The sequence below is a fragment of the Ochotona princeps genome, chromosome 18 (genome assembly GCF_030435755.1).
Source record: "Ochotona princeps isolate mOchPri1 chromosome 18, mOchPri1.hap1, whole genome shotgun sequence".
Classification (NCBI taxonomy): Eukaryota; Metazoa; Chordata; class Mammalia; order Lagomorpha; family Ochotonidae; genus Ochotona; species Ochotona princeps.
In genome coordinates this window covers 32482429-32502694 of record NC_080849.1, presented here as the reverse complement: position 1 = coordinate 32502694, position 20266 = coordinate 32482429, and the positions used below count along the sequence as shown (strand labels likewise).

Sequence of the window (20266 nt, the reverse complement as noted above, 5' to 3'; positions counted from 1 at the left end):
CATAGTCTGTACCCTCTATCTCGGCCTTTGTGTGAGTGGTGAATGTTGCAGTCTGGCCCGCCTCACATCCTATTCTTGGGTGTGCCTGCAATTGCTATAGCCCAGCCAGTTCCCAACCCTAATACCCATGAGTGTCAGAGGATTCCATGGCCATGTGGGTACTCATCCCATTACTACCCCAGTTCTTGAGCAAACCAGTGGATATTGCAGTTCCACAGGGGTGATTGCACATATACCCCAAAGATTCTGTCCCAGATCTGGTTCTCTTGCATGTTGGTTAGTGTCATGGCCCAGCCTAATGTTACCTGTCCTGTATTCTGATACTTTGGCGGGTACTGTGATCTAGCCCTGCCAGGTAGATCTCCAGCCCTAACTTTGGTATGCGCCTATGGTTGGTGTTCAGTGGTGGTCTATGCTAACTAGTCTAGCTCAGGTTTTCCATGTGGACAAGTGCATCAGTCTGACCAAGAAAGGTCCTCCAGCTTCCCCCCTCAAAATAGTTGGTATCAGCTCCTTCACTTACCTGCAAGTGCAGTGGCCTTGGTGGAAGTCACTCAGAAGTCATTCTTCACCTGCAACATACTCCCTCAGAGGTCCTCCCTCCCACACATCATCATACCCCTTTCTATGAGCAATCCAGGATCCCTGAGCCTGGGAGCACATGGGTTCTCCAGCCTTGGTTTCCCAAGACCAGTCTTGTGGTGGTATGGCAAACTGGCCTGGAGCTCTTCCCACCTACTAGGGACCTGAGTTCCTGGCATGTGGTTTGGCTTGGGATCCTACCTTCCACCCATCCAAGATCTGAGCGCATTCACAGGTCCCCAAGCCTGCTCTACCAGCTCACCACACCAACATGCCCCCCGTCTGTGATCAAGCACATGCAGAAACCCCAGACTCACTCTGTCTGCTTGGGCACAGGTCCCCCCATGATACCACTGGTGCCATCCCGATCCCCCAGGCTCCCTGCAATCCTCCACCTAAGCTCCCGTGAACCTCTCTGTGCTGCTGGGAGCCAGGTGCTTGTGCCGGTTTAACATAATCTTATTCCCCCACTTCAATTAAAATACCCATGTGTACACATCTATGTCATGTGCATGAGTATGTAAATTTATGTTAGCCTAACAGTTGTCATTACTTGAGTTAAGAAGGCAGCAAGTAATTTCCCTGTAGCTCAGCTACTCTGAATGGTTCCCTCCTTTTTAGATTTTTGTGATTGGGCAGAGACACACTAAGGCTGATTGTAATGCCTTTGTAATTACCAGGAAAAGTAGGATTTGCACCCATATTCATATTTGGTATTTGGACAAGTTCCCCAAAGAGGAGCTGGTCTGGGTGATATTCGTGGTTTATGGGAGCAACATGGGTTCTAGGAATGATGCAACAATCCATTTGGGTAACTAGGTGGATTGGGCAGTGGGAATTCTGATCTAAAACATGAATGTACATCCTTGTAACACCTTTCCTCCTTCTCTCACAAATGCTCTTAAAGCTGCTGGTCCTATGTAGGAAACATGCGTGTTGGGAGGCAAGAACTTTCCATTGGGGAGAACTGCGACCGAATAGCGACGGTTCAGCATGAATTTCTACACGCGCTGGGGTTCTGGCACGAGCAATCGCGTTCTGACCGGGATGACTATGTCAATATAGTTTGGGATAGAATTCTGTCAGGTATATTTTTCTTGCTTTTGTACTTTTTAAAAAAATCTTTTTAAAAATTCTGATTATTTCCACTTTATTTGGAAGGAGGAGAGACAACAAAGAAAGAGTTGTATTGATCTTGTTCATTCCTCAAATGCCCACAACAGCCAGGTTGGGGCCAGGCCAGGTGTTCTACATGAATGACAAGGATCCAAGTACTCGAACCATCACCTGCTGCCTCCCAGAGAGCACAACAGCAGGAAGCTGGATGGAAAGTAGAAGAGCTGGAACTTGAACGAGACACTTCAAGATGGGATGCAAATATCACAGATGCTGTCTTGATCATGTACCAAGTGCCTGCCGCATGTTTTCTTACATTTATAAAAACTGAGTTTTTAATCATATGTCCTTTTCTGCTATTTGGATCACATGTTAATGCTGAATTTTGATGTTTTAATGTCCCGTTTTATTTAACTCTAATTCTATTCATTGAAGTACCTTCAAGTTGTTGGAGGACTAGTGTTTCAGAACCCTAGTACTGTGAATTTAGAAACTGGTTTTAGGTTTTTCCAGAGCACATTCTATGGTGTGCTGTCCAAAGGCATGTTCACAGATATTATGTGCCTAGGAATCTTTGGCCAATTTAGTTTGGAAACTTCTAAGTGAAGCAAACTAAGCTGATATTTGTAATGCTGCACAGCAGCAAACTGAAAGGTCTGTAGAGCAAGGGAAGTGTTTGCTTTCACCCGTGGCCTCACTCTTTAGGATTCTCACAGTCTTAATTTTTGGCAGAAACTTTTGTCCACATATGATTGTATGTCTTTATGATTTGGAAATCAGATCCATCTCATGCTGTCCACAACCTTGCCCCCTCTCTAGTTACCCATGGATACAGTACTAAAAGGCTAGGTCACCTTTCTTAATACAATCATTTTAGCCTAGTGGCTAAATCCTCATCTTGCACATGCTGGGATCTGACATGGATGCTCCACTTCCCATCCAGCTTCCTGCATGTGGCCTGGGAAAGCAGTAGAGGATGACCCCAAAGCCTTGGGACCCTGTACTTGTGTGGGAGACCTGGAGGAAGATCCTGGCTTTAGATTAATTCAGCTTTAGAACCCTCCTTCTCCTTAGCAGTTCTTATAGTATTAGACCAAATGCTAATGCTCCAGCTTTGGGTTGTAATGGAACATTAGAAGTAAGTAATGTGACTGCTGGCATCACAATCAGTTTGGATAACATGTTTTAAGATAGGAATATATGAAATATTTGAAATATGGCAGATCAGTTGTAGCAAAAATTGTTCAAGTGTACTTGAGCCTCCGTTTCTAAGTTAACAATATTCTGAATGTGGTAAGTTGAATTTTGTATAGCTAAGTAATTGGATATTTTTTAATGTATTATTTAGGCAGAGAACACAATTTTAACAAGTACGATGATGAAGTATCAGATTCTCTCAATGTCCCCTATGATTACAACTCAGTAATGCACTACAGTAAAACTGCGTTCCAGAATGGGACGGAGCCAACCATTGTTACAAGAATCTCAGACTTCGAGGATGTGATCGGCCAACGGATGGATTTCAGCGACTATGATCTCTCAAAGTTGAATCGCCTGTATAACTGCAGTATGTGATGGATTCTATAACTTTTATTTCCCTCCACTGCAGGAGGAAATCACTGGACTGTGTCATTTGGGGTTCTCTGGAATCATAGAAGTTTAATATGTAGGAAAAAGAAAAACAGTATAACTCCCAAATTCCAATGGCAAATTTTTATTCTCATAAGCTCTGGTCTTGAGACTTAAAAACAACATACACCTTGTATAAATATGTTCTAGCAGATTTTTGAAGTTGTTATTAATTTAAATTTGCACCAGCTTGATACTCAAACCTCTTTTCAGATGAAAGGTGGTCTACACTTAATGTAAATGCGATCAAATAATCTAAATTGTAGCCTAATTTTTTGAATAGCTAGGTGAGTGCAAGCTTTAAGAAACACACAATTAAGCTTACTTGGGCAGGCAACTTATTCAGATCCACAGTTACTCAATCTTTTGGTTGGCCTGCAGCCAAGAGGAGTCCTGAAGCCACTGTCACCCAGAATCAGCTTGGTAACCCCTTAGCATCATCCTGGCTTGTCCTAATACCCCCAAGACAGGGTCAGTGTTTGTTATATAGGTAATGTTGTATGAGAATCAATAATTGTTTTCTGTTTTATTTTTGCTGTTTGTAGCTTCTTCCCTGAGCTTTTTGGACTCTTGCAGTTTTGAGCTTGAAAACGTGTGTGGCATGATCCAGGGTTCGGGAGATTCTGCTGACTGGCGCCGTGTTTCCCACATTTCCAGTGGACCAGGGACTGATCACTCCAACATGGGCCAGTGTGAAGGTAACAAATGGGATACGGCTAGAATTTTCACTCAATGGCTCCAGCCTTTGTCCAGTTTAGCAAAGATGAAGATTGTATCTCCAATTTCTACCAGAATTATTAATGATCATCTATTAAGTTACTACTAGGGAATAGGCCTTGTGACTTAGAAGGATGTGGCTAATCTCTGTACTTCTATTTTCTTTGTTTGTTTATCTTCCTACAATCAGCAAAGGCAGTTTTCGATCGTAAGAGAATGGCACCTTCTGGAAAGATTGTCATCTTGGGGTAGCCATGTTTCCAGTAGCTCACAGGACACAAGAGCCTCCCAATGAACAGCTCTAGGTGATGAATTATTCACTTTCAGAATTCTGGTTGGTAATGATTACACATTCCTGTTACAAAAATAGACAAAATGAAGGTAGAAAGGACAGTTAATTGAATTTTTCTTCAGATTAATACCATTCCTCATTTTAATTTTGCGTTGAATTAGGTAGTCATTTGGCCACAAGTACCACTTTTTAAATTTTATTTCCTCACTTATGGCAGCATGTGTATAAAGGCTTCATAGCTCAAATAATCCAGATGGGGGCTGAGATCTTTGATAATGAAAATTTATTTTATTTTATTTCATTTTCCTGCTTTAATACATGTGTATTTGTTTATTAGTTTTTGGTTTATAAAAATCTATTTTTATTAAAATTAAAAATTTTTCATTTTTTGAAGGGTAGAGACTTCACTTAATTCTGATCATCTGCAAAAACCCTGCCTCAAAGTTCCATTAGCATGTGAACCTGAGGGTTTCATTTTTGAATCAGAAACTTTGGGGTACCTGTTGAAATCATGGCACCTGCTTACTGTGGAAATTAAGCAAATATTTGAAATCAAATAGATTTCATATACACACAACTCAGAGTTGCTAATTCTGCCTTCTTTAGAGGTGATTTAAGAGATGGGGGTATCCCAGTAATGGATGCAAAGCACTAGGAGGAATCTCTGAAGTCTTCAAGTATAATCATTCCCAATATTAGGAATATAATTTCAGTATCAAAAAGGGACCTTGATTACTTGCTTTGCTTCCCTTTCTCCTCCCTTTCCCTTCTTTTCCTAACCATTCTTTTCCTAACCCTTCTTTTCCCTTCTCTTCTCTCTTTTTTTTTAAAGAGCAGAGTGACTCAGAGAGAGAGACAGAGACAGAGATCATTCATTTACCATTTACTTTCACAAATAGCCACAATGGCCAGGGCTGGGTCACATAGAAACCAAGAGACAAGAACTCCATTCTGGTCTCCAACATGGGTGGCAGGGGCCCATGTATTTGGGACATCATCTGCTGCCTTCTCAACATATTAGCAAGAGCTGGATTGGAAACAAGCCCACCAGGCCTTGAACTGGAACTCCATTATAGGATGGTAGAGTGGCAAGCAGTCACCTAGGCTGCTGCACCACAATGCTGGTCTTCTAATAGATTCTGAAATTTAAGTTATTTTCATTTTGGCAGTAAAGCAAAAATTACTTAGAAAATGTTTTTAAAATTGAGAAGGGGGCTGGCATAGTGCTTCAACTAACTAATCCTCTGCCTGCAATGCCAGCATCCCATATGGGCACCAGTTTGTGTCCCGTGTTTCACTTCTGATCCAGCAGACTTCCTTGGGCCCCTACATCCATGTGGGAGACCCAGAGGAAGCTTGTAACTTCTGATTGGTTCATCTTTGGCCACTGTGGCCATGTGGGGAGTGAGTCAGCAGATGGAAGAGCTCTATCTGTTGCCTCTTCTCTGTAAAACCAGCCTTAAAAATAAATCTTAAAAAAAAATTAAGAGGTGGTAGGTGTTTGGTGTTTTCATTAGATGCTGCTTGAAATATCCACATCCCATATCCGTGTCAGGGTTCAAGTTTTGGCTCCACTGCCGACTCCAGTTTCCTGCTAATGTGCTTCATGGAAGGCAGCATGTGATGGCTCAAGTATTTGGGTTCCTGGTACACATTCGGGAGACCTGAATTTTGAGTTTGTGACTTTGACCTGGCTCTGCCCTAGTTGTTGCAGGGCAGGGTGTGTGTGTGAGTGTGTGTGTCCCAACTGCTGGATGACCTCTTTGCTTGGCTCTGTCTTTCTGCTTGTCAAATCAATAGAAAATTTTAAAGTTTTAAAAGTGGGGAAGACAGCAAAGGCTCTGGTGTCCTCACTGGTCTTTTTCTTTCCCTCAAACAGGATGCATTTACTTCTTCCAAAGTATTTACAACTTCATCTTTAATTAGATTGTATCATTCTATACATAAAAAGAATTCATACCCTCCTGCTGAATTAATTTATATTTAAATATTTTTAAATTCATGGGGGCAGGTAACGTGGTAGCATTTACCAGTAGTAGTTGCTTCCAGTAGGTACTGGACCAGGATTGTGAACACTTGAAAACTCTTTCTAGAAGAATCTCCTTTTTGTTATCCTATTTAGGCACAATCTGAAGTCTCACATTGGATTTATTTGAGAGGCAAAAGCACACACACACACACACACACACACCCACAAGTGGGGGAGACAGAGAACGGCAGAGAGAGTTCCTGTTTGCCAGTTCACTGCCCGAACGCTTCTCAGGCTGAGGGACTGGGCTGAATCTGGAGCTAAGGGATCAAGAACTCAATCTAGTTCTACAATGTGGCAGAACATCAACTTCTTGAGCCATCACCTGCTGCTTTTCCAGGGTCTGCATTGGTGGCAGGCTGGTTGGAATAAGCCCTGGAGTTTGGAACTGAACTGAGTCACTCCAAAGACATTGCAACTGGCGCCTAGCTACTGTGCCAAAGACTAGATTGGAAGCAGACTGTTAGTCCTTAAACTGAGACTCCAATATAGGATGGTAGAGTAGCAAGGTAATTAAAAAAAATTAGCACTTGATACTAAAACTTACTCTATAAAGTTGATAGAAATCAAGGTAAATAAGGATCAGTGTGCTCTCCAAAAACTACTACTGGAAGTAAACATTTTCTGAATGATAGAGAGGTTTTATTTTATTCTATTATGCCAGGTAGCTAGCTTTTCCAAGCACCAGTTGTTTGTGGATTCCCACCTTGTGATTTGTCTCAATGCTTATTATATCTCATGCAAAGAAACTCTCACCACCTTCCTAGACCCAGTATCTGTTTTTCATCTCAATTCTACTTCTTGTTCCCTTAACAGGTTCTGGCTTTTTCATGCATTTTGACACCAGCTCTGTAAGTGTTGGAGCCACAGCAATTCTGGAAACTAGAACTCTGTACCCCAAAAGAGGATTTCAGTGCTTGCAATTCTTTTTATACAACAGCGGAAGTGAAGATGACCAACTGAATATTTACGTCAGGGAATATTCTACAGGCAATGTGAATGGTAGTTTAACCCTTGTGGAAGAAATAAAAGGTACAAGATTAACATTCAATTGACATTTTTATTGTTTGAGTTCAGAATTAAGTGACCTCAACTTTTTTTTTTAATTGTGGAACAAGTTGCAGTCAAGGAGATAGGAACTATGTATTCATTATTTTGCGGCTAGACCTCCATCCTGTTTTAGGCCCTGGATCCTTTGTGTTCCATGTCATCTGACACTTGATGAAGGAACTGGAGTTTGGTCTCTGGCCTCATAGAGCTCAGCTTGTCAAGTAATAAAAACACAAAAGTGAACTAGCTTAAGCAAAATGGGGAGGCTTATTGGCTCAATGCCATTCGACTACAGAGCAGAGGATAGAGGGACTCTTATCTCAGAATCACCTTGTCAATGTAGAATGGTCTTCTGGCTAAAGATTGTTCAACTTACCTCTTAATATGACGTTAGGCTGGAAAAGGGACTATTCATTTATTTTCCAGCTTAAAAAATTTATATATACACTATATATGGAGGTTTATGATTATGATTTGAGTTAAATGCAATTTGTAGAACAATTTCTGAGTAGGAAGTGAACACCCACCTTTCATACCAATTTCATGTCAGAGAGGTGGGCCATCATGGTCACCAGCTAAAGTAGGTGGTGGAGAAAGAAGCACACTTCTTTGGGAATTGTGGTCTGTTAAATAGACTATTGCCTGCTCTGCATATTGTCCTTTCTGGATGAATAAATTGAGTAAAATGTATTATAAAATGGATCCATCATACTCTTTCCCCCTCTTTCTAATAATGAGAAACAATCTGAGATTTTTGTTTGTGAACACCTATGAACAGTAGGGTTCTTCATCTCACTAAGACTATATACATTTTTAGCATATGTATATGCTCACACACATATATAGTCATATAAATAGCATATCTGCATATAAAATATCCCACATGTTTATATACTTCATGAATTATATATGTTGAATATATAGAAACATCATATAAGCCATATATAGTAATAAAAACCTTGTGTACTGTATGTTAGTTTATACACTAATATAAAATTCATATCTATATATCATTGTGCAGATTTAGAAGAAGGATCTTTCCATTAGTAATGTGTGGCCTATTATTGATTGATTGATGATACCATGAAAGGCACTCAAGAAACTTTCTTAGATGTCCAGGACTTATATTGATGCGACTGATAACAGGGTAGAGCTCTCATGCAAGGCTCTTTTTGTTAAATCTAGACTTCTTGTTAAGTCTGGACAATAGCATTTTTTCTGTAAATTGGAAATTTCTTATTATTCTCAAGCAACTGTGTTTTGCATTAAATACCAATATAGCTAAGTTTTAAATTTTTGGGTTAGCAACTAGCTTTATATGAATTCCTCAGCTATTGTCTATCAAAGGCCTTCTGAAGATTTTTAGCACACTGCCTAGCTGAGTATGTGCTATAAGAAAGTAAGATGATATCCCTTGAGACCTTATGTGCTGAACAAATTGAGATCATGGTGATGAATAAGAACAGATTTTGGACAATGAAAGTGGTACCAAATATCAGATAAGTACATATAATGTTGAGTTCCTGGTTAATGCTTTATAAAAAGTATAGAATAAGGGCTTCCTAGAGTTTGGGAGCTTCTTCTTTTTAATTTCAAAAAGTTGTTTGAAAATTTGGGTATGAAGAATGTATTCAAATCAAACTATAAATATGCTTATGAAGATTTGGTGGGGTATCACAAGAAACTTGGATATAGATAGGTGTTAGAATGTTCACTTTGTAAGTAGAACATGGGGTCTTTATGAGTTAGCCTGTTGTTCATTCATACATTGTTGAGAGAGGGTGAACTCTGAGAAATCACTAGGCAAGAATTCAGGTATCGTAGGGAACAGCAGAAATGCCAAAGGAGGAAAAAACCACACCCTGGACCATTTCCTGGAGGAATCAGTAGCTTTTGGGTGATCACTTACATATCGGGGTTAGAACTCTAACGTTGATTTGCACATGACTCATAGCTTTGTCTTCTTTGAAATAACATAGTGACTCTTTTGCAGAAATACCCACTGGGAGCTGGCAACTTTACCATGTAACATTGAATGTGGCCAACACATTTAGAGTGGTGTTTGAAGGACGCAGAGGCTCTGGTGCATCGGCAGGTGGTCTGTCTATTGATGACATCAATCTTTCAGAAACACGATGCCCTCATCATGTCTGGCACATCAGAGATGTCACACAGTACATTGGCAACTCTAATGGAAGTCTGTATAGCCCTCCATTTTATTCTCCTAAAGGTTATGCCTATCAGGTGTTTTTGGATCTAAGGTCTTCAACCAATGTGGGGATATATTTCCACTTGATCTCTGGAGCCAATGATGATCAATTACAGTGGCCATGCCCTTGGCAACAAGCCACAATGACATTTATGGATCAAAATCCTGATATTCTACAGCGCATGTCCAACCAGCGGAGCATAACAACAGACCCATTTATGACCACCGGTTCGTGACTCATTTTCTTTATTGCTCAGATACGATTATTACTGTAAGAAAAACAGGCAACTTGGGAACAAAGGTTGCATGGTGAGCTAGGGAAGTTTGAACCCTGAATCCTAAGCAAGAAAAATATTTATGGGAAAGGTTTTGATGATTGAGGACAGAGACTCCAACAAATAGAGAAGATACTGACTTTATTACTGGGCATTGATGAGGCTCCTTAAATTTGTGGTGGTGTTCAAGAAGAGGTGATGCTAGTCTAATGTTCTAAGTTCAAGATTTGCTTTTGATTAGCTTTGTGATTTTGAGAGACCATATTTTGGAATACTAGTGTTCTTAGTTGTAAAACTGGGGCAGTAACAGTAATCCTATAAATTTGTTATGAGAAGTAGTACTGATCAACATGAAAGCTTGTAAGAGGTCATGTGCTAAGAGTGTTGAAAGCAAACAGTTACTGGAATGGAGATGAAATCTGATCAGAAGGAAGATGTTGGGCAGGTGCATCGGAGTGTTGGCAGGAAGGATGTAGGAATAGTCTACAACCTCTAATTAAAGAGTTCTGGAGGACCGATGGTATAGAAAAATAACTTGGTCTTATAGGATAAAGATAATTTTCACAAAAGAAATTGACAGAACTTGACAACCAGAATGTATTCACTCTCCCCCCACCCCAATGTCATTCAGGTTGTAACTGAATGCCCAATGTCATTCAGGTTGTAACTGAATGACATTGAACATGGCTCAGGGTTTAGTAGGTTACCATCTTTTCCTAGAATTCATGCTTCTTGTCTTCTACTCCTGAACAACTTGTTTCTATTACATAATAATTCAGTTAATGAGACAAATCTTTCTATGTTAATATTAAATAGCCCCTTAGCAACACATTGCTTTAACTCAGTGAGAAGAATTATCTGTAACTCAGAAGCCATAAAGGAAAAGTTGTAATACATAGGAGTGTTTCCATATAGTCCAGTAACTACAGAAATAATCTATCTCCCCTAGGAAACCCGGGGAACTATGGGTATCTCTCCCCTTATATACAACTGTGTGCTCCTCCCTGCCAAGCAATCTCATTTCCTTTAAGACAGTAGAAATGAACAAGCCCCGGTGATTTGCCAGGGACAACATCACAGGTCAATAACAGCACTTAATTATTTTGAGCTCTATCCTAACTGTGTTTCACATTGCCAGTTTTTCCACCATCCAAAGTTATGATGATGCTAAACATAATCTGCTACTATAAATTTAATTTTCAGATGATGGAAACTATTTGTGGGACAGGCCCTCCAAAGTGGGACAAGTGGTGGTTTTCCCTAATGGAACAGAGTATAGCAGAGGTACAGGCTATGGAACCAGTGCCTTCATAACCTATGGCAGACTAAGAAGCAGAGATTTCCTAAAAGGAGATGATGCTTTTATTCTACTGACGGTGGAAGGTATGTCAATAAAAATAGTTCTGGGTAAGCTATTTTTGTTATTTGTATAGCCAGTAACTGTTTGCTGTGTTCTTCTGGCCTTCATTTTTAGGTATATTATAAAAGATGTGGGAAGAAATAGGCATGCATAGGTTTTCTTTTGGTATGAAGCATTAACAATATGACAAAATTTAATTTAAAATAGTGAGAGTCCCAGGATAAATGATTTAATTGCCAACCATTGGGGTAGTTGTGGAACTTTTCAGGCTGAAAAAGCTCTTCTGAAATAAGTTTAAGTGCATCTGTTCCACTCTAGATTATACTCCAAGATTCTAGAAATAAAAATATATCACAACCATGTACTTAACTAGAAATGAGCTGTCTTATTAATCTTTCAGAAATATACATTCAAGTACACATACAAAGATGTACAATATATAAATGCAGACACATACACATAAAATATAGACAGTAATAACATGGCTCTAGTCTGCTGCCTTTTAGAATTTCCTTCTTGTGGCAGCCAATGAGCATAGCTTCTAGAACTCTGGTAGCTTCTATGTAGTATGTAGTAGGATTTTAACTCATCTACTGTTAGAAACCCACATGCATGTTGTTAAATTAGATTCTTCTTTGCAATGGAAGTAGAAAAAACACATGAAAGTTTTACTTCAGTGTCCATTAGAGTAAATCCAGATAACACTTCTTGGGAAAAATAGTCAGGAGTAACTTCAAACAAGAGAAAAAATGCATTTATTTTTGTATTTTTAAATTGACAGCTATAATTGGATTTCTTTATGGACTATCATATGATGTTTCAAGGCACATACACATTGTATAATGTTCAAATCAGGACAACACACCTATTTCCTCAAACATTTATCATTTCTTTGTGGTGAGAACATTTAAAAATCTTTCCTTTAACTTTTTGAAGTATGGAGTTACACTATCTATGGTCACTCTACAGTGCGCAGGAACATGAAACTGCTTCGTCTTATCTAGCTCTAACTTCATCCCCATTCACCAGTGTTTCTCCAATCTTCCCTCTCCTCTCTTTCCCCACCTGCTCGTCACCACTGTTCTATCATCCCTTTATGAGATCAATTTTCTTAGATTCACATATGAGTGACATCATTCAGAGTTTGTCTGGGCCCAGTTTATTTAATTTAACATAAGCCCATCGGGTCCATCTCCATTATCCCAAGTGATGCGATTTCATTCTTTTTATGAATGAAGAGCTTTTCATTGTGTATAGATACTTAAATTACATTTTCTTTATCTGGTCTTCAGCTGATAGACAGCTAAGATGGATTCCATTTCTTGGCTATTGTGAATGGTGCTGCAAAAACATGTAATTTCTCTTTTATATACTGATTTTATTTTTCTTGAACATGAGAGAAAACATTTTATGCAGAAGAAAAAATGCTACATGTTTATTAATTCTCTTAGAACCCACTTTGATCAGAAGCAGCAAAAACATTGTTGAGAGCTTCACACTTGTCAGATGGCAAGCACCTTGCTCAAAATCTCCACCAAATTGCTCCTCTAAGCAAGAGACCTGTAACCTTCAGCAAGATCCTTAACTAATGTACGCTTTTGAGCTTTAGTTCTCTTCAGGTCCTTAAGAATCAGGGATTCTGCACCTCAGAGCTACAACAGCCTGAGGCAGAATGTGACTATGTTGTAGCCTCAGCAAGTGGCTCCAGTTTCCCTTGCCCTGCTTGAAATTCCACTGCCTGTGGATGCGGCAGGACTGCACTTCAAGGTCACCTGAATTTCTTATGAGCCTGAAACATGAACACTGTTTAAACTTGAAAACCAAAGCAAAGGCTGATTTCTATTCATGTGTTCCCCTTCCCCTTCTTAGATATTTCTCATCTCAATTCCACGCAAACTGAGCCAAATCCAACCTCTATCCCCGAAGACCTCTGCGCAAAGTTAACCTGTGAGAATGATGGAGTCTGCACTGTCAAGGAAGGCAAAGCTGAGTGCAGGTAAGAGGTCACGCACAAACTGTCCCCCACTCCTTTGTTAGGAGTTTTATTCCTAGGGATGGTGTGTGGTGCAGTCGATTGAGCCACTGCCTGCAGCGCTGGCATCCCAATGTTAGAGTGCCTGCTGGAGTCCTGGCTACTGTACTTCCAAACCATTTATACCCCAGGAAAAGAGCAGAAGATGGCCCAATTATTTGGAACTCTCACACCACATGAGCGATCTGGATGGAACTCCAGGCTAATGCTTCAGCTTGGCCCACTGCTAATGGGAAGTGAACAAATGGCTGGAGCTGAGCTGATCTGAAGCCAGGAGCCAGGAGCTTCTTAGGGTCACCCATGTGAGTGCAGGGTCCCAAGGACTTGGTCCATCCTCTGATGCTTTCCTGCACCATCAGCAGAGAGCTGGATGGGAAAGTGGAGCAGCCAGGATATGAACCAGTACCCAAATGGGGATGTCAATGCCACAGAGCAGAGGATTAGCCTGTGTGCCACCACACTGGCCCTGAATGTTTGTTTTTGTCTTTAAAGATTTATTTATTTCAGACCTGGAGTGATAGCCTAGTGGCTAAATCCTTACCTTGCAAGCATCAAGATCCCATTTGGGCACCAGATTTATTTATTTATTTATTTATTTATCTGAAAGAATTACAGGGAAAAAGGGAGAAGCAGAAAGATCGTCCATCTACTCACCCATGTGGCCACAATGGCCAGGCCAAAGCCAAATAGCTCTTCTGCTGTTTTTCTTAGATAGTTAGGATGCAGGTGGATTGCTCAGTAGCTGGGACATGAAGTGGTTAGCATCACCTATGGTGACTTTACCTGCTACACCACAATGGAGTCTAGTTGCTAAGTGATTGCTTGGGACACTTCCATCTATAGTGCCTGGTTCCAGGTCTGGCTTTTCCACTTCTGATCCAGCCTCCTGCTAATGTGCACCTTGGGAAGCAATAGGAAATGGTGGAAGTACCTGGTCCCTACCATAAGTACTCAGTTTGAGAAATAACCATGCTGAGTTCCATGCTCCTGGCTTTGGCCTGGCCCATCCCTGGGTATTGAAGACATTTCGGCAGTGAACCAGTGGATGGAAGATGTCATTGCCTTTTAAATAGAATTAAAACAAATATTTTCAAAAAGCAAAGCATTATTGCTTGTGTACTTCAAGTTTGGGCTTCAGCTGGGCTTCTTTTTGAGAAATCCCGATGTATTTGATATAGTACAATCTCCAAGAATGAGAATGCTCCTAAGTGTGGATGTCACTGAGCGAGACTGTGAGACAGAGAGCTGAAAGTCTTGCTTAAAAAAATGCTGCCTCCAGCTCCAGATGGCCTGGGTTCAAATCGAAGTGAACCTGTCTCTCAGTTTCCTCGAAACAAGAATGATGACAGTACTGCCTCCTGGGCCAACTTGGAGGGTTAAATGAGTTAAGCACATGTAAATAGCTTAGCACAGAAAAGACGTAAATTCTGAGAAGGTCTTGGCCAATGTGTGGAAAGCCGGAAGGTGGAAAACTAAACTTTTTCTTTTACCTTTGCTCCCTCGCTTTCCTACTTTGCAGTTGCTATTCTGTAATCAGATTCAAAGTGATTCTTCTATTTTTTTCTTTCCATTCTCCCTTGGTCCAGAGTGGGGTGGACTAGTTGCATGTGTCAATGACTTATGGGTGATCACACAGACCGAAGGTGATCAACACCTTCAGTGATAATAATTTCCAAAGTTCAGTCAGCTTGGAACTCTGAGCCGTGTTCTCCCTGTGTAGGTGTCCATCAGGGGAGAACTGGTGGTACATGGGCGAAAGGTGTGAAAAGAGGGGTTCAACCCGAGACACCGTTGTCATTGCTGCTTCCTCCACTGCCGCTGTGTTTGCCGTAATGCTAATCATCACCCTTGTCAGTGTCTACTGCACCAGGCAGAGATATCGTAAGAAGACAAGTTCAGGCACACCAGATAGCACTCTGGAAACTGTAAGTTGAGTCTGAAATTTGATTATGCAAAACCCATTGATGAAACCATTTGGAGAGAAATCAGGACCTTTTTGATGCTGCTTTTCTCCCCTAGCATTTCTTTGTTTCTTGTGCTGGGACAACTGATTTGGGACTATTTTTTTCTGTTGCCTGTATAAATCAATGATTCTTTTTTTTTTTTTTTAAGATTTATTTATTTTTATTACAAAGTCAGATATACAGAGAGGAGGAGAGACAGGAGGATCTTCCGTCCAATGATTCACTCCCCAAGTGAGCCGCAACAGGCCAGTGCTGCGCCGATCCGATGCCGGGAACCTGGAACCTCTTCTGGGTCTCCCACGCGGGTGCAGTGTCCCAAAGCCTTGGGCCGTCCTCGACTGCTTTCCCAGTCCACAAGCAGGGAGCTGGATGGGAAGTGGAGCTGCTGGGATTAGTACGGCTCCCATATGGGATCCCGGCGCGTTCAAGGCGAGGACTTTAGCTGCTAGGCCACTGTGCCGGACCCTAAACCAATGATTCTTAAATGGAGTTCCATGGAGGCATCCCAGGGACAGTTCATTATCCTCCTGGAATCAGATCCCAAATTTGATGCAGTTGTGTGCTTTTGTTTCTGGAATGTGGGTAATCTATGAGCACAGCTGATTTTTCCAACCTCCCTGATAAAAGGGGGAGGTGGCCTGTATTTATTTGAAACGTTAGAGCAGTGGTTGAGGTCAGGCCTGTAGAAAGGGTTTTAAATGTGACTGGAGAAATTTTCCATTGAAGAATGTTCTATTTCTGATTTTATATAGAGCTACTCTAAAGCAAGATTTTCAAATTAAAGGTTAGCAGGGATGGGGAATATCTGGCACCTGGGTCGTGTAAGGTCAATAAAATCATTTGTTCTGGGCCTTGCCAAGGCAACCACATACTTGAGATTCAATAAATCTATAGCAGACTTAAATTTTAAGCTGATTATTCTGTGTGGCCTATGAATGACATCAGAAATATCTAAATAGCCTGTGGCAGAGAAGAAGATTCATATCTGCTTGCCTCAGGAAACCTGGAAGATGGTGATAGGCTCTCGATGCCACCTGAGCTCAGGAGGCCCCAGGAGAAGCAGTCTGCGTTGAGTGTTGGGAGTCGCAGGTTTCCAGCTCTGATGAGTGAGCTGGCCTGGGCTGTGGTGCAGGTGCAGCCAAGGCCTCAGTCCATCTCTCAGTGAACTCTGGAGCCAGTGCGGCTCCTTGAACGTGTCCTGAGTGAGGCGAAGGGGCCAGACCCATGTGTTCTCCAGCCTTCTGATCGCAGCTGCTCTCAAGCAGGGGGCAGGTAGTTGGGGAAGGCAGTGGCCTTTGGTTGGGGACATTCCTTGCTTAAAAGCACTATTTTTTTTTTCAATTTAGTTTTTTTTATTTATTTCAAAGGCAGAATTTATAACACAGAGAGAAAGAGATCTCCCACTGGTTCACTCCCAAATGGCCACAATGGCTGGGGGAATACAAACTGAAGAAATCAGAAGCCTGGAGCCTTTTCTGAATTTCCTATATAGGTGCAGGTCTTAAAGCACTTGATCCATCCTTTGTTACTTTCCCAAGTGAATTAGCAGAGTCAAAAGCTGGATCAAGGGCCCGGTGCTGCGGCCTAGCGGCTAAGGTCCTCATCTTGGATGCACCGCGATCCCATATGGGCGCCGGTTCTAATCCCGGCAGCCCCGCTTCCCAACCAGCTCCCTGCTTGTGTCCTGGGAAAGCAGTTGGGACTGCCCAAAGCTTGGGACCCTGCACCCGCGTGGGAGACCCGGAAGATGCTCTGGGTTCCTCGCTTCAGATTGGCTCAGTTCTGGCTGATGTGGCCACTTGGGGAATGAATCAACAGACAGGAGATCTTCCTGTGTTTCCTCCTCTCTGTATATCTGACTTTGCAATATAAATAAAGTAAATCTTAAAAAAAAAAAAACACCTGGATCAAAAGCAGAGCATCTAGCTGTGAAACTGGTGCCCATATTGGATGCCAGGGTCACAGACAACAGCTTGACCCACTGAATCATTATCGTCCCTATTTATTTGTTCTTACACAGTAATTTAAAACTTATGATTTAAAAGCAGAGAGAACAGATCATCCCATATAGGGGGTCTCCAGCTTAATGGAAGCTGTAACTGTGGGCCTGATCTCCTGGACAAGTATAAATGATGCAGAAACCAGCACAGGGCAAGTAGACAAATAGTTAGGCTGGAAAGGATCAACTATCTGGGTTAATGGGATGGCCAGAATATTCTGGAAACTGGGAAAGGCAAGCGCTATCACAGGACTCTGACTTTATGAATAGAAATTGGAAGAAATGAAAGAAAAAATGATTTTTAAAAAGATTTATTTATTTGAAAGTAAGAGTTAGAGAGAGAGAGAGAGAGAGAGATCTTCCATCCACTTGTTCACTCCCCCAAATGACTGCAACAGCCAGAGTGGGGCTAGTCCAAAGACAGAAGCCAGGAGCTTTTTCTGAGTCTCCCATGTTGGTGCAGGGACCCAAGCAATTGGGGCATTCTTTGCTGTTTTTCCGGGCACATCAGCAGGGAGCTGGATGTGAAGTGGAGCAGCTGTGACTTGTGACCCGGAGCCCATATGGGATGCCAGTGCCACAGGTGGCAGTGGATTCATCTGCTATACTACAGTGCTAGATCCAGAAAAAATGATATTTTTTTTAATGAGAAAAGAAAATAAGAGATATAAGTCAATAACGGGAAGGATGGGTGGGTATGTCTCAGAGTTTCAGGGACACAGAGGGGGCATCATGTGAAACACACACACCATAACATACAGGAGAACTGCTTTGCCTATGAGTCATTGAAAAATATTTCCAGATGCAAGGAATGCACTTGTATTTTCCTTAGCCTAGACATTTCTACAGTAATTTACTGATAACAGATACCCAATTTAGATTAGATCATAAATCAGACTGACTTTTATGAGATCAAAGTGTGTGTTCAACCCTGATGTTTTAGCATCTGATGCACATGAGTCTGAAAGGCCACAGTATCCTCCTGGAGCCCGGGGACAGAAGCCACTTGCCAGCTGGGAGCGAGCCCAGGAACCTCATTTAAAAATTAGACTGTTCCAATGAGATTCATTTAAATGACAGTTTTTAAATTTAGAAATTAAGTCATCAATTGTCCTTTCCCTTTTAGCAACATGCTTTTTGAAGATTAACTCAACAATACAGCCACGCCAGCAAATGAAATTTACAATGATCCTTCATCATGGATTTCACCTCAGCTACATCACAACAACCACCTCATTTCTCTAAAACAATGGAGCTTCTCTACTAATAGCTGGATGGACTATAAATAATCATTTTGGTAAAAGTCAGATTGATGAAAAATTGCTTGTATTTTTTTTACTATTTTTTTTTTTTTGAAGAGAGGAAGCAACTCAGGTTCCTCTGGGATGATAGTGTGTCGAGAACACAACAATTAGAGACAGCTTTCTTTCTTTGTTTCGTTTTGTTTTGTTTTGAAGTAGAGTTAATTCTTTTTATTTTTAGAAAATTTGAGCCTTCCCATTAAGACTTTTGCTTCATTGTTCATGATCTTCCTATATTATCAAGGCTAACTTACTTTATTTGAAGTCTGTGACTTATATGTCATGTGTATTCAAAAATGATCTTCACAGCAACATTTAACTAAGCAATTGCCCTCTGTATTATACTCAAGTTATCACATAAAATTACCCAAGTCTGAAGGAAAGAAACAAAAAACAAAAACAATGATTAGTGATTTTCAAACTTTTGATAACGGATTTCCAAATTGAATGATGGCAGTGTTAAATGTTCCCCCCCTTTTTTATTTTAAATTTTGAGTTATGTGGTACAATTTCATACAGGCTGGGATTCCCCCCAAACTTCCACCCCCAACAGATTTTCTCCATCTTACTACAATAGTGTAGTCCTTCATAAGGAATCATAATTCTATCAGTCTCTTATGTAAGTGTACCCCGCCCGACATTATTGGTGTGGGCAGTGTCAGACAGTCCAGCATCCCCTTGTCTACACAGGTCCAACAGTTTCATTGGGAATCCATCTTATGTAGAGACAGTTTTCTGAATTTCTGGTCCTTCTCTCTGGGGGACAAAAGAACTCCTAGAAACCCACCTAGAACACCCAGTAGACATCCTTTCTGTAGAGTGTCAGCAGTTTTAGGACTGTCCAGTTCAGACTCTTTGGTGAAATAGAGCAGTGTGTTCCTATTAAGTCTCTGGTAATTGTTCTTCAAACAGTCACTATAAGCCAATGTTGTTATCTTGTGACACTTCAGGCAGTCAATAAGCAAGATGCCTTGTGCATCGCAGAGAAACTGTGACCACGGCCTTTGCTCTCGACCAGTCCCTTTTGCTTGGTCTTGATCAGTTGCATCTTGGTAGCCACTGTTTTGATTGTGTTTTGTCCTCAGCGTCATTCTGATCAATCCTTCAATCTATTATATTCTTGAAAGAAATGTTTCAAGATCTTGATTCCACTTGCCTAAGATGTCCATTAAAAGCTCTGCCTTTGTGTGCAGATGAGCCAGGCACAACTTTTTGGCTCTTAGGCAGAAAAGGTGCTCAGCTTTAATGTCTCGGGCATCATTGTGTCAGCTGAATCCACTGAGATGCCTGTGGTATTGGCTACTGCTAACCATCAGTCTTTTACAACTAGGGCATGAGCAAGATCAACTTTTTCCTTCCAGATTGATGTGGTTAGTCTATCGTTGTGGCTGTCATGTTCAACATTATCTTGTCTCCTCTTAAAATGAGTTTTAGGGAATATAGAGTATTTCACCATTTTCTACCTAAACATCATCCTAAATTTGATGCCTGTTCTCATTTCAATGTTTAGCAAAATTCATATTGCTCTGATAGAGGCTCTTTTCAACCTACTGTTTAATCCTTCTTAGTCCCTCACACTGCCTTCTATCCATACATGTTCTAACAATGTAGTCAGAATTTATTTTAATGAAAAAGAATTGAAATCCATGAATATTTTGAAGGTTCATATATATTATGAATATTATATATATCAGTAAAATGATGTTCATCA

The 20266-nt window shown here is 40.9% G+C and overlaps 1 protein-coding gene across 1 annotated transcript in view; it reads left to right on the top strand.

Annotated features, from left to right (window-relative positions):
- MEP1B (meprin A subunit beta) overlaps positions 1-18395 on the top strand; it is a 30891-nt gene extending 12496 nt beyond the window's left edge. The window contains exons 7-15 of the mRNA XM_004579701.2: positions 1490-1668; positions 3047-3265; positions 3873-4025; positions 7182-7397; positions 9409-9852; positions 11103-11282; positions 13129-13255; positions 15012-15216; positions 18381-18395. Of these exons, the coding sequence (XP_004579758.2) occupies positions 1490-1668; positions 3047-3265; positions 3873-4025; positions 7182-7397; positions 9409-9852; positions 11103-11282; positions 13129-13255; positions 15012-15216; positions 18381-18395 (1738 nt within the window). The remainder of the gene's footprint in view (positions 1-1489; positions 1669-3046; positions 3266-3872; positions 4026-7181; positions 7398-9408; positions 9853-11102; positions 11283-13128; positions 13256-15011; positions 15217-18380) is intronic.
- Positions 18396-20266: the final 1871 nt, after the last annotated feature.